Source organism: Elaeis guineensis, chromosome 13 (assembly GCF_000442705.2).
Source record: "Elaeis guineensis isolate ETL-2024a chromosome 13, EG11, whole genome shotgun sequence".
Classification (NCBI taxonomy): domain Eukaryota; kingdom Viridiplantae; phylum Streptophyta; class Magnoliopsida; order Arecales; family Arecaceae; genus Elaeis; species Elaeis guineensis.
In genome coordinates, this window is record NC_026005.2 from 17,375,778 (window position 1) to 17,389,501 (window position 13,724).

Sequence of the window (13,724 nt, forward strand, 5' to 3'; positions counted from 1 at the left end):
ATAGTGAAGTTTGCATGCCCCGTGGAGGCGAGCTCTTTTGTGGCTGATCCACGTATTTTGATTATTTTTTTTTTATTTTGTTTCTTCTTTCTTCCTGCTGCATCGCGTGGTACTGAAAAGATCTTGGGAGGTGGTGTCCTGACCAGACATCCACCCAACAATATATATATATATATATATATATATATATATATATATATATATATATATATATATATATATTCATCAAAAAATATATATACAATTAAACACATAAGTTCCATATGGAGCCCACGGTTATATATATAGATATCAACGATAAAACAAGATATCTAAAAGTCCGATTTCCCATATCTGGCTTGATTTGAGATTGTGAGGCATTTGGAATCAAAAACTTTGGATAGGCTGTTCCATGTTTCTAGTGCAACCGGGCTGCGCTTGGAAAATCATGAGAAATTATTGCCTGGACAGGTAGTTCCAGGCACATCTTGAAGCATCTTCATGGTGGATAATGCATAATCGAAAGTTCGTGAAATACTGTGGTATGTTATCCACCGGGGATTTGGATGGTTTATTTGGGTGTGGTTCATACAAATAAGGGCAGGAAAAATCGTAGCTTTGATAAGGAAGATGACTTGTCACATCCGTCAAGTCTCCTACGAAAGAACTATAGACTTCGTGCCAAGACGCAGGCGGTATGAAACCATCCTCCGACCTGAGAATGTTTTCTTCGTAAACTCCCTCATGCTAGGCAGTATTAAGGCTATTGGAGAGAAGTGTAGCCCCTTGTTCCACGCTCACGAAGACGCAGCCATGCTTGATCTCAAGGTTAATGGGACTTATCTTCATCCTTTTATTCTTTCGGTAACCAACACGAGGTTTTTGGTGTCAGAAGTGGAAGAGGCCTTGTACTCCCCATTAATTACTTCCATCCCGGTTCATGCGGTATCGCCACGATCGACGTATTAGGATGGTGGAAGAAGTCATGCAACCAAAGGCAAATTGCTCAATGGATTAGGATAGTGGAAGAAGTGTACAATCCTGCGATGCACAACCGAATCAAGAAACATCTTTGTTCTTCTTGTTCTTTATTTTGTTTCTTTCTGTGTTCTTTTTTATTTTGTTTATTTCAAAAATAATGCTTTTTTAAAAAAAGAAAAAAGGTGTAGCATCATTGCTGTAACTCATGCCAACTCAGCATCACCGCTATAACTGTGTTGTGTAGGTTTTATTTAATAAAAAAAAAGGTAGCATCCTTCTACCACCTATTCATATAAAAAATAAAAAATATAACACTACTTTCAATAAAATGAACATTTGCAAAGAATTTTGAAATAATTCAAACATCTGATAACAAGAAAGGCTGCAGCTTGTGCTAATCTCTTTCCGATATATCGTTTGAACAAAGACTTAAATTATCCAAACCTGGGATCTAAAGGGCAAGATTAGGATGTAGCGATGGAAGAATCGATACTTCATGATTGATGTGCATAGAAGTAGATGCGGTTGCTTTAACTTGGGTGGCACGGAGGCTATCTCATACCAGGCCTCAGTGCGAGAGGAACCCTGGTGCTTGAAACTTTGCATGGAAAGAAGCAAATAGTTTGCTGAATTTACGTAGCTGGTTGATTTTTTTTTTTTTTTGAGCATCAAACATAATCTATACTTTATAATACTTAGTAATTGATGTTTTAAACATGCTATTATAGAGGAAGAGAAATTTGGATATGACACTTTTGAGATTATTTAGATCCAAATATTTTGCAGAAATTTTATATTGTTTGCTTGCTTCCTAAGAATATGTTTTACAGAAAGCAAGAAAAATATTCTGACAAAAAAAAAAATCTTTAATCATTCTATTTAATTTATATTTTATATGAATTAGTTTAATATGATCTTTTTCGCATGATCATGTTTGCATTTAGCTCAAATCTTGCATAGTCACCAAAATGACCGTGAACTCAGTTTTCTGCTGCCGTAGTATTACTTGCACAAAGAAAATTATAGGAGCAAGACTAGTAAAGATCGAAGAAATAACATTGAGAGGAGGAATGAATTTTTTTTTTTTTTTTTGCTTTGCTTTCCTAATTTTATACCACCACTAACTACAAGATAAAGACTAGGCATACGTAGCTAACATTCCATAGTAATAGGAGATATAGACTCAACAAACTAACCTGGACTAACAAACTCACCAAGGGTTATTCAAGTAAAAAACAATAAAGCTAACATTCCCCCTTAATCCTGATTCAAAAAAGAAGCCATCATTTCAAGCATATGCTTTAACTTGGTAAAAGCATCATACTTCTAACTTGATCTCTCAAGAAATGATAGCATGTATTAGTGTGCTTGCTTCTTCCATGTGCGATAGAATTCTTTACCAAGTTGATTGCAGAATTATTGTCAATGAAGATCTTCATTGCCCCTCAACTGGAGCATGGATTTGGCTCATTATGTTGAGCAATCATATTGCTTGACATGTACTTGAAGCTACAGCTACATACTCTGCTTTATAAGTTGAAAGTGCAACTATGGGTTGCTTTTTTGATGACCATGAGCAAGCTATAGCACCAAAAATAAAATAGTAGCCAGAGGTACTTTTATGGACATCTAAATCTCCATTGCAATCACTGTTGGAGTAACCTATAAGAATATAATTATTAGATAAGAAATATAATAAACCATGATCATAAGTCCCCTTTAGGTACCGCATGATTTTTTTGGCCACCTGCATATGAGATTGGCGAGGAGATTCCAAAAACCTACTAATCAAACCAACACCATAAGAAATATTTGGCTTTGTGCATCTGAGATATCTCAAACTCCCAACAATTTGTTTGAAATAAGTTGAATCAATACGCATCCCTTCTCCATTCTTTAACAATTTGGTACCAACCTCCACAAGAGTTCTCACAGAATTACAATCTTGCATATGAAACTTCTTCAAGAGTTCAGTAGTATATCTCTTTTGACAAATAAAAATCCCATCTTCTCTTTGAACTACTTTGATACCAAGGAAATATGACATGAGACTAAGATCTGTCATTTCGAACTCATGCATCATAGACTTCTTGAAATCTTTAATCATTCTAAGATTATTGCTTGTGAATATTAGATCATTAACATAAAGACACACCAACAGTATATTTATATCATCAGAGTCATTAATCTTCATATAGAAAGCATGTTCAGATGGCACTTCTGAAAATCGGCCTTATAAAAAAAAGAATCAATTCATCTGTTCTATGCTCGTGGCGCTTGCTTGAAGTCATACAATGCTTTCTTCAATTTGTACACCATATCTGCATTCTTTTGCTTCATAAATACATGCGGTTGCTTGACAAAAATCTCTTCTTCAAGTGGGTCATTTAGAAAGGCTGACTTTACATCCATTTGATGGATCTTCCACTGCTTCTGGGCAGCTAAAGCAATTAGAAATCTAATTGTTTCAGTTCGAGCAACAAGAGAGAAAACCTCTTGATAATCATAGCTAGGCCTTTGCTCAAATCCCTTCACCACCAATCTTGCTTTGTGTCTCTCCACCTCACTATTTGACTTCACCTTTGTCTTGAAAACCCACTTCACATTAATTGCTTTGTGACCTTGTGGGATATTAGTAAGTTTCCATGTATTTTTTCTTTCAATTGCCTTAATCTCCTCATTCATGGCATTCACCCATTTAGGATCTTGGATCGCCTCCTCGAATGTCACATGTTTACTATCCGCAAAGAAAGCAAAGTGTACCAATTCTCCAACATCATCAACTTCATCATCAAGAGTTACCTCATAATCTTGCAGGCGTACTGATTGTTGGTGTTGCCGCCTTGGCCTTCTTGATTCTACCGAGGCCTGTGGCAAAGAAGTTTCTTAAGCAGCCTGTGGTAAAGAAATTTCTTAAGCAAAGCTTGATGAGGCTTCTTCATTGTGATGGAAGCTTCTACTTCTTCTTCAAGAACAGAAATAACACGGTATTTAAGAATCTTTATGGGCATCCACATCCCATTTCCAAGCTTCTTCTTCAGCAAAAATTATATCTCGACTGACAATCACCTTCTTTATCATGGGATTGAACAGCTTGTACCTCCCATGCTTGTATCCAAGAAAGACAGTCTTGTCTGCTCAATTATTTAGCTTAGTCCTCATCTCTATCGGAATGTGTGCATAAGCAACAGAACCAAATACTTTAAGATGTTTCACACTCGGCTTGAAACCACTCCATGCTTCTATAGGGGTGATATTGTGGATGCTCCTTGTTGGAGACCTATTCAACAAGTAAACAAAACATGAAACAGCTTCACCTCAGAATGAATTGGGCATTTCTTTTACCTTTAGTATGCTCCTCGCCATATTCATTATAGTTCTATTTTTTCTTTTGGTAACTCCATTGTGCTGTGGAGTGTAGGAAAAAGTGACTTCATGCTTTATTCCCTATTCTTCACAATATTTATTAAATTCATTGGAAGTATATTCAACCCCGCCATCAGTTCATAGAACTTTAACAGAATAACCACTTTACTTTTCAACATGCACCTTAAACTTCTTAAAGCAATCAATAACTTCAGACTTCCTTTTGCAAAGATAGACCCAAATTTTTCGAGTAAAATCATCCATAAATGTCAAAAAAATACCTATTATTACCATTTGACAAGATATTCATTGGGCCACATACATCGGAATGAATAAGCTCCAGTGGTTGTATTGCATGCCGCTGTTCTGCTGCAAATGGCAATCTGTGATGCTTTCCAAGAGTGCAAGCCTCACACAATTATTCTGGATGATGAATACTAGGCAAGCCTTTCACCATATTTTTTCTAACAAGCATTTTTAAACTTCTAAAGTTCAAATATCCAAAGCGAAGGTGCCACAGCTAAGACTTATCATTTATGGCATTGAGACAATTATAAACACCACTAGAAATATCAACTTGAACCATAGGATTCTTTGTCAAAGGTGCTTTGAGAATGAGCATTCTTTTTTTATCAAGAATGAAAAGTTGGTTGCCACAGAGGTTCATAGCATACCCCTTTTTCGCCAACTGACCTTTACTAAGCAAATTACTCTTCATGCCTGGCACATAGAAGACACTAGAAATATACTTATGATCTTCATTCTTCAAGTTGATAAGAATCTGTCCTTTTCCAGTCACTGGATTGGTACTGTCATTGGCAAATTTAACTTTGGTGCGAAATAACTCATCAAGATCAGCAAATAGCTCCTTTTTTCTACACATATGATTGGTACACCTAGTGTCAAGGAACCATGTATGGTAGTTTGGTGCTTCACCAGTTGCAGTGACCATCAAGAGAGCATGGTCGCCACCATAATCATCATCATCTTCTTGTAAACAATGAGCCCTCTGAGTGTTATCCTTATATCTGCACTCATTTGAATAATGGGCATATTTGTCACAAGAATAACACTCAACATTGGATTTGTCATACCTTCCTCTACTGCGTCCACTGCCATGACCTCTTGAGTTTTGTTGATGGCTAGTACTTGATTTTTCTTGATTATTGCCTCCAACTCCATGATTGTTATTATGACCACCACGACCTCTATTGTAGTAATAGTCACCATGTCCTCGTCCTCTGCCATGAGAACCACTGGGCTTTTGGCTTGTTTTACCACCTTGATCACCTTCGATGGGGACTTGACTTTGAAGAGCTTGCTCAACAAGGTTCTTAACTTTCTTCTCATTCATGCGTTGTTCATGGGCTTGCAAAGTGCTTGATAATTCCTCAATAGTCATCGAAGAAAGATCATGTGCTTCTTCTATCGCCACCATGATATGCTCAAATCTAGAAGTGAGTGACCGTAAAATCTTCTCCACTTTGGGTTGCTCCTTGTATTCCTCTCCATATATTTTTATTTGATTTGTCAAAGTAAGAACTCGACTAATATAAGTAGTGGTAGTTTCTGAAGACTCATATTGACGTCTCAGAGTTTGGAGTCTCACCTTCTTAACTCTGTCCACACCTTTGTATGACATCATCAAGGTATCCTAAGCTTGCTTTGATGTGATTGCTCTCACAATCTTCTCAAAAACTTCATCATTCACCTCTTGATGAATGAAATGTAATGCCTTCTTATTCTTTTTCTTGCTCTCGTGGTGGGTGTTCTTCTGTGCATCGGTTGCATTTTCTGCAAGATCAGCAACACCATTTTCCACGATATCTAGCAACTCGTGGTAATGGAAAAGCACCATCATTTGAACACTCCATCGATTATAATTTTTCCCATCCAAGACAGGAATTGAGAATTGAGTCGAGCTATTCATTGTACAAGCTCTGATATCACTGATGTAGTATTACTTACACAAACAAAATTATAGGAGCAAGATGAGTAAAGATCGAAGAAATAAAATTGAGAGGAGGAATCTTTTTTTTTTTTTGCTTTGCTTTCCTGATTTTATGCTACCACTAACTACAAGATAAAGATTAAGCATACATAGCTAACATTCCATAGTAATAGGAGATATAGACTCAACAAACTAACCTAGACTAACAAACTCACCAAGACTTATTCAAATAAAAAACAATAAAGCAAAAGAATCAGGATTAACAGCTAACACCTACAAGGGGGTTTGGACTTTGAGTTTGAACAACTAGGCAAATAGATTGTTGATACTAATTATAATTTTGGTGCATCTGTCACTAAATTTGAAACTTTTTATTACCCTCCATTTAAGCTTTTCTATCAGCTTCTGTTCATCTTGAAGGACAATGAATCCTTTCATTGAATTATTTCTAGGTATTATTTACAAAAATCACTTAGAGGAAGTCATGATAGCTGAGTAGAGGATTGATGAAGTCTTAACATGGCTTAGGATTAAGCTATGCAAAGTACGAAGATAATATTATACAGGATTGATAGGGTAGAACATGCATAGTATTTTGTAGTATATCAATAGATTATGCTCTTGAAATCTGCAAATTGTTTGCACACCATTCCCTTGACTAGTGGAGGAGACAAAAGGTGTGGAAGGTATTTGCAAGCTCTCCAGGTTCCCCATCAGCATCTGAACCACTCTGGTCATAGAGGGCCGATCCAGGGGGACTTGGCTATTGTGATGGATTGAATTGAGGGGTCGACGAGGGTTATTACTATACATCTCTTTTATTATGGAACATTTAGAAAGAATTTTGTAGACCAATATATTGGCTACTCCATTGTCTTTTTATAATATTTGTTTTTTATTTGTTTGACTTGTTTGGTTGTATTCAAGTTGTATGAGTGCTCCGCCTTAGCCAAAAAAAGATAATTTTCGGATGGACCCTTAGTAATGTGAATGATGATGGAAAGAGAGGAATGGAGGGGTCTGGATTGTATCTTATGTCCGAAAGAATAATTAATTTTCTCTCACGATGTCAGCCACTAGATGACACCTCATATAGATTTCAAAGCACCATCGAACTTTTCTTTCATCTGCTTACACAGCTTTCAAAGTGTAGATTGGGCAATCTAACGGTTAGCAATATGAAAGGAGGTGAATCATTCTTTAATGTAAAAGATGCAACTTGACACCTTCTATGCCTTCTAGGGGACCCATAGAAGGTGCATTTGTCACATTATGCTTTGTGAAAGGGTGTTGGCATGGAGGCCCACCATGTGGCAAGGAGTGGTGTGATGGGATGTTCACAGCCATCGGATGAGACTGGTGACATTTAAGGAAACTTATGATTGGTGGGGTTTGGCATTCAAATCTTTTTCAGAAATAACTAGAGGGATCGGAGTCAATAGGAGGGGAAAGCTTTGCAATTGGTTAGGGTTGACCTTGGGTTCACTTACCCTACTGAGGTAGGGGATAATTTAGTATTTGGTTCTAAATAGAGATTTTATAGGAGCTCATACGTGTCACTAAGGAGGGCCCCTTTGCATCAATCTTATATGATGCTTGAAATTGCTGTGTTTTATAAAAAAATTAATAATAAAGTGGTTATGCTACTATATTGCCATAAACTGACTATCACAAGGCATCAATAGTAGATAAAAGATTAAAGAAAAAACAAACCCAAAAAAAAAAATGAGAGAGTAAGCAATAATATATAAAACAAGAGAAGAAAACTATAATTAGCTCCAAATAGAGTAAGTAAGCATTAGGTTAAACGATGGCCCAAATTGCATCCTCAACACCTTAAAAAACCATTGGAACCATGCAGCAAGTAGAAAAAAACTAGAGGCCCTTACTTGTGAGTATGGGATTATGAAACACCAGAATTTGAACAATTGAAATGCCTATAATAGATTTTATGAATAGAGACACTTGCATATGGCTGTAAAAATAGCCACGTAATATAAAAAGATGAAGCAAAGGAACCTTAGAAGTATAAACATGACATGAAAACCCTGATGATAAAAGCCTTGGACCAGATGGCTTCACTTTGCTCTTCTTCCAACATTTCTGGGATTTGGTTATCTAAGATTTGATGCTCTTCTTCACTTAGATGTTCTTCTTGAATCTTGACCTAGCCAAAATCAACTATGTTTCCCTCACCCTTATCCCAAAGAAAAAAGCAGCTAAGGTACCTTCCGACTTTCAGCCAATTAGTCTTGTTCATTGTTGTATAAGAATTTTTACCAAGCTGCTCGCTAACAAGTTGAGACCTTTCCTGAATGACCTAATCAATTCTAGTCGAACTACTTATTTTAAGGGGCATTCTATTTTGGATAACTATTTCTTTGCCAGTGAGATCATTCACCACACCAGGCGATCCTCTGGATAAAATCTGATTTGCAAAATAGACTTCTCAAAAGCCTTCTATCAGATTATTCCTTCTTATATTATCAAAATTCTATCTTGGTTCAACTGCTATATCCCTCCTTTTCCATTCAACTATCTTGGGCTGTCGTTGGATGGCCAGAGGCTCTCGAGATCAGACTAAAATGTTCTTCTCTCAAAGGTTGAATCCCGGTTTACCACATAAAAATTCAAGCTTCTCTCCTTTACAGGGAGGCTCATCTTGGTCAACTTAGTTCTCACCTCACTATCCTTATACTTAATGTCTTTATTCAGGTTACTTACTTGGGTGGCTAAGAAGATCGACTCTTATTGATGGCCATTCCTTTGGGCCAGGTCCTCCTTAACCAGTGGCTTATCTTGTAAGGTTAGTTGGAGTATCGTTTGCCTGAAAAATAGGATGGCTAAGGTTAAGAATATTTACCAGTTAATACCTCTCTTCTTGCTAGGTAGTGGTGGAGATTACTCTCAAATGAATTTGGTATGTGGAAGAAGCAAATTTAGTGGCCATATCATAAGAAAATCAAGTTAGCTAACTTATAAAGACCACCTAGGAGGTACTCTTCCTTATGGCAAGATGTCATGCATGTCTTATCTGCCTTTTGGAATCGCACTCAATTTAGCTATGCAATAGTCTCCACACCCTCTTTTGGAAAGATAATTGGATCATCAACACTCCCCTCCAAGCACTTTCTCTGACCTCTTTAAGCTCTATAGGAACAAGAATGACACGGTAGCAAGTTACTTCAATTTGAGTTCAAGAAGATGGCATCTCAAACTACTTTCTAATTCTTCATTTGAGGTATGCACCCAATTTGCTCACATCTCTACAATCTTGAGCTCTATCATGCTTTGTAGCAATGAGGACCAGCTAGTTTGGAAGGCTATTGGCAGTGGCGACTTCACTACTGACTCGTTGTATCAATTTCTTAACTCCTCTGGGAGCGTCTATAGGTTTGCTTCCACCTTATGGAATCTCCATTTCTCTGAAGGTTTGATATTTCCTATGACTATGTTGGAATAATAAATTGAATACCAGAGATGCTATTGGAAAGAAGCTCGGTAAATCTTAGGTGGCTGTTCAATCTGTAGCTCTTCATCTAAAATTGTTGACCACCTCTTCTCCTGTTGCCTCTTTCTCTCTATGATTTGGAAGTCCATGTCTTGCCTTGGGGGTCTTCCACCCTCAATCAACCTTTAGGTACATATGCATAGATTGGATGGAAATGAAGTTTTCAAAGGCTGTCCCACCAGTTATCCTGATGCTCTTTGTCGATGTTGCTGGGACATGCTAAAAGGAATGTAACTCTAAGCTCTTCCTATAGAGAACCTCCTCTACATTGGTGGTCGCATGCGATGCCTTTTTCCTCTTCAATGATTGGGTTGTCCTCTGCAAGCCCAAGTAGCTTATAGTCTTTGGTGCAATTTGGTCAAAGATAAAGCAAGTCCCCACTTCCTTGGCTAGCACCTAATCTCCATTATCTTGCCCCTTGGTCTGTCCTCATTTGTAGATGTATCCTATTCATCTCCTCAGAAGTATATCTCTTCCACTATGTCGAGGAGCTGTGGAATCTCTCCAGCTTGTAACTCTTTCGCTAATTCCTTTTTAATAGGATCTTCCTGGTGGTTCTAGTGGCTTTCAATTTAGATAAAAAAATAAAAAAAATTATAAAACTATAGGAGAATGGGAAACTAGGCTCTCAATCGCTATAGAGAAAGAAAAGAAGCCCAAGAATCTGCAATATAACATGAAAAACCAGATAATTATAGATAAAAAAAAGATTGACAATAGACTAAAGATAGAGGCCATTACAAAAATTTAGAAACCACAAGTCTGGTAGCCTAAAAAATTATTAGAGAGCACCACAACCTATCTTTTGAGATTCAACTGAAACATAAAGAGAAGACGAAGAGCAAAATAAGCAATATTAACCATTTGCAAAATATTAGATTCGAAATTTGTGTAGCCAATATATGAGCCAGATTAGGATGAACCTTCTCATATTGAAACTAAAAAGTTATTATTCAATGCATGCTCAGCTGCTCACAGCTGCTTAGTTAGTAGCTTGATGTCCTTCCCTCCTCATGTGCAACACCTTGAATTTTTTAAAAGAGTGCTTCCTTTGCAAGATATCCTACAATATTGGAGAGCAACCAGCACTGCGGTGTGAAAAACAACTGATCTAGGCCACTACAACATACAATCAAACTTTCCATGGGTTATAATGAGTAACTAGAACATATAGTCTCAGCCAAGCCCCCATTAATATTAGTTCAACATAAGATAGCGAACAAGGCCACTTATAGCTTCCTAGTTTCTTAGGGTCCCATCAAAGTTCACCATCAACACTCCAAAAGAATGGGACATCCAAGAAATAAAGGTCGAAGAGGGATGAGGTTGATGAATCAATTGAGAGATACCTAGGTCTTTGACCAAGTGCCAATGGTGAGTAAGTGTGAACCAGGTAACTGGAACATATCATAGTAGAAGCAATGACAGTCTCACCAAATCCTTTGCTGTATTATGCTGCTATCAAAAAAAGCACTTATTTATGCCATATAGGTGGTCATTGCTCATATCACCTTCCTTACCAAGGTATAAGATATTTGAAATTGTTGTTGATGAATAGAAATTTGCTATTTAGGACTCGATAGTAAAGTACTATCTCCTCAATCCTAACAAGATTTCCATAAGATTTTAGAGTAAAGATGCTAGTTTACCATGGTAAAGTCTTAGATATTTGTGCAAATAGAATCCAATTTTCACTGACATCTTGAGGGCAGTATAGAGCATGTAAAATATAAATCTTTTGTGTGAAAAACCATCTCCAACTTTCGCTGAGATTTCGAGGGCAAATAGGATATGAAAAATATAAATTTTTTGCATGGAAAACACGTCAAGATATATGAGTACACTTAATTACACATGCTTAGAACCTTCACATTGAGTTGTAGCAAAATTTTGTAACCTCTAGCAAGTACTATTTTTCTAGGCATAGTCTAACAAGTGAGGAAATGTTGTCACTACTATGACATCATATGGATAAACTTCTCTCTCTAATCTTTTTAGAGAGAGAAGGTTTGAGAAATTTTTTTCCTCCCACTAATCTTTGAGCACTGAGGCCTCCTCCAACGGATCCCTTCCTTCAGCGATCGACCACTGGGCCCCTCTCTCTTTTCGTCTCTCTCTCTCCCTGTTCTCCTCTTTCCTCCCCCTCTCTCTTGTTCTCTCACTACTAGAAATAAGGGCTTCACTAGTGGAATTTTCTGACGGACATGATCCATCAAAAATTTTTGATGGATCACTAATAGATTAACGTCAAAAAAGGAGGAACAAAACATAATTGATACATCTCAAAATCTCTGACAAATTTCTGATGGATTATTTATCAGAACCAACTCCATCAGAACATCTGTTAAAACATTTGTCTGAATTTTTTTAAAAAATCTAAATAATATAAAAAATATTTGTGACTAATTTTGTGATAAATTATTTATCAATCATATTTCTAACCTAAACTTTCATCAGAAACATAATTTTAACAATTTTTAAATTCTTAAAATATCTATTTCTAATAGAAGAGCTATCAGAAATTTGAAATAAATTTTGTGATGGATAATTTGTTAGAAATTAACATCATAAGTATGATAAATTTTGTGATGGATAATTAGTCAATAATTAACATCATAAGTTTGTGATGGATAATCTATCAAAAATTAATAACACAAGTTTGAATTTTTGTGATGGATAAATGGAAGGATTTGAACTCTAAATCCTTAGATAATTTATTCACTATTTTAGCCATCAAAACCTAACCAAGACATAATTATATCATGATTGATAAACTATTTATACTACTTAAACCCTTCTATATAAATCCAACTTAAAACCCTTATTTTCCCATTGACTAAGCTTCTCTATTTGGCCACCATGTTTTCTGTTTGATTGCTCCTTCATTTGATTGAGGTTCTTGAGGATGAAAGAAGTAGAGAAAAAATAAATAAAAAACTCCAAAAAAATCGGAGAAAAAGTTTAGAAAAAATCAGATAGAAATAAGAGAATATGACAAGAATTAAGAGTAATAGTGGTGACGCAATAGTAACGATCTAAAAAGTTGTTACTGCGCTAAGTCTATAGTGACGATATTAACATTTGTCATTAATATTGAATATAATAGTGATAACATATAATATTGTCATAAGAGATTAATTTGTAGTGATGATATATTACTCGTGGCTAAAAAATCATCATAAATAATATATTATTTGTAAGAACATCATGTGCCATCATAAAAATTAGACTATTTATGACAATATATAAGCGTTACTAGAAAGTTATGACTTATAGTATATTATTTGTGATAATAATTTATATTGTCACAAAAAGATACTATTTATGACAATATATAGTGTTACTAAAAAGTTATCATGATTTATATATTATTTATGATAATATAAAATATTATGATAAAAAAGATACTCTTTGTGGCGATATGTAATGCATTACTATAAAATCATTATGATTAGTATATTAGTTATGACAACATAAGATATTGTCCCAAAAAAGTATACTATACATATGCAATATCAAAAAATTGCCATGATTAGTATATTGGCTTAGTTTACTTTTAGTTTACAAAACATAATTTGTCAATAAATAATAGATGATTAATTGAATTGGCTACTGAGTTATTAAGTATGTGTAAACAATTATTATAAAATAGATTATAATAAAATTATCTATTTTTTATATAATTTATATTTATATAATTTTTTTATATATAAATATTATCGTATCAATTAATTCTTCTCACAAGTTGGTCGAACTGATTTTACTTGAAATTTATGAAACTTGGGTGACTACAATGCAAAATTTGAAAGACATGAGGCCAATTCCCCTCCATTAAATCCAATATAGTATCCGTTGCTTAATACACACCTTCGGCCCTTTTACCAAAAAAAAAAGGAAAAAAAACTCAATATAGCCTATGAAATTAGTTAGCTTTGA

At 35.5% G+C, this 13,724-nt stretch overlaps 1 protein-coding gene across 1 annotated transcript; it reads right to left on the reverse strand.

Moving 5' to 3' along the window:
* Positions 1-4,846: 4,846 nt before the first annotated feature.
* Positions 4,847-5,971, reverse strand: LOC140853101 (uncharacterized). Its single transcript, XM_073247199.1, has one exon. It carries the CDS (start codon positions 5,969-5,971, stop codon positions 4,847-4,849), a length of 1,125 nt encoding a protein of 374 aa, XP_073103300.1.
* Between the last annotated feature and the right edge of the window lie 7,753 nt (positions 5,972-13,724).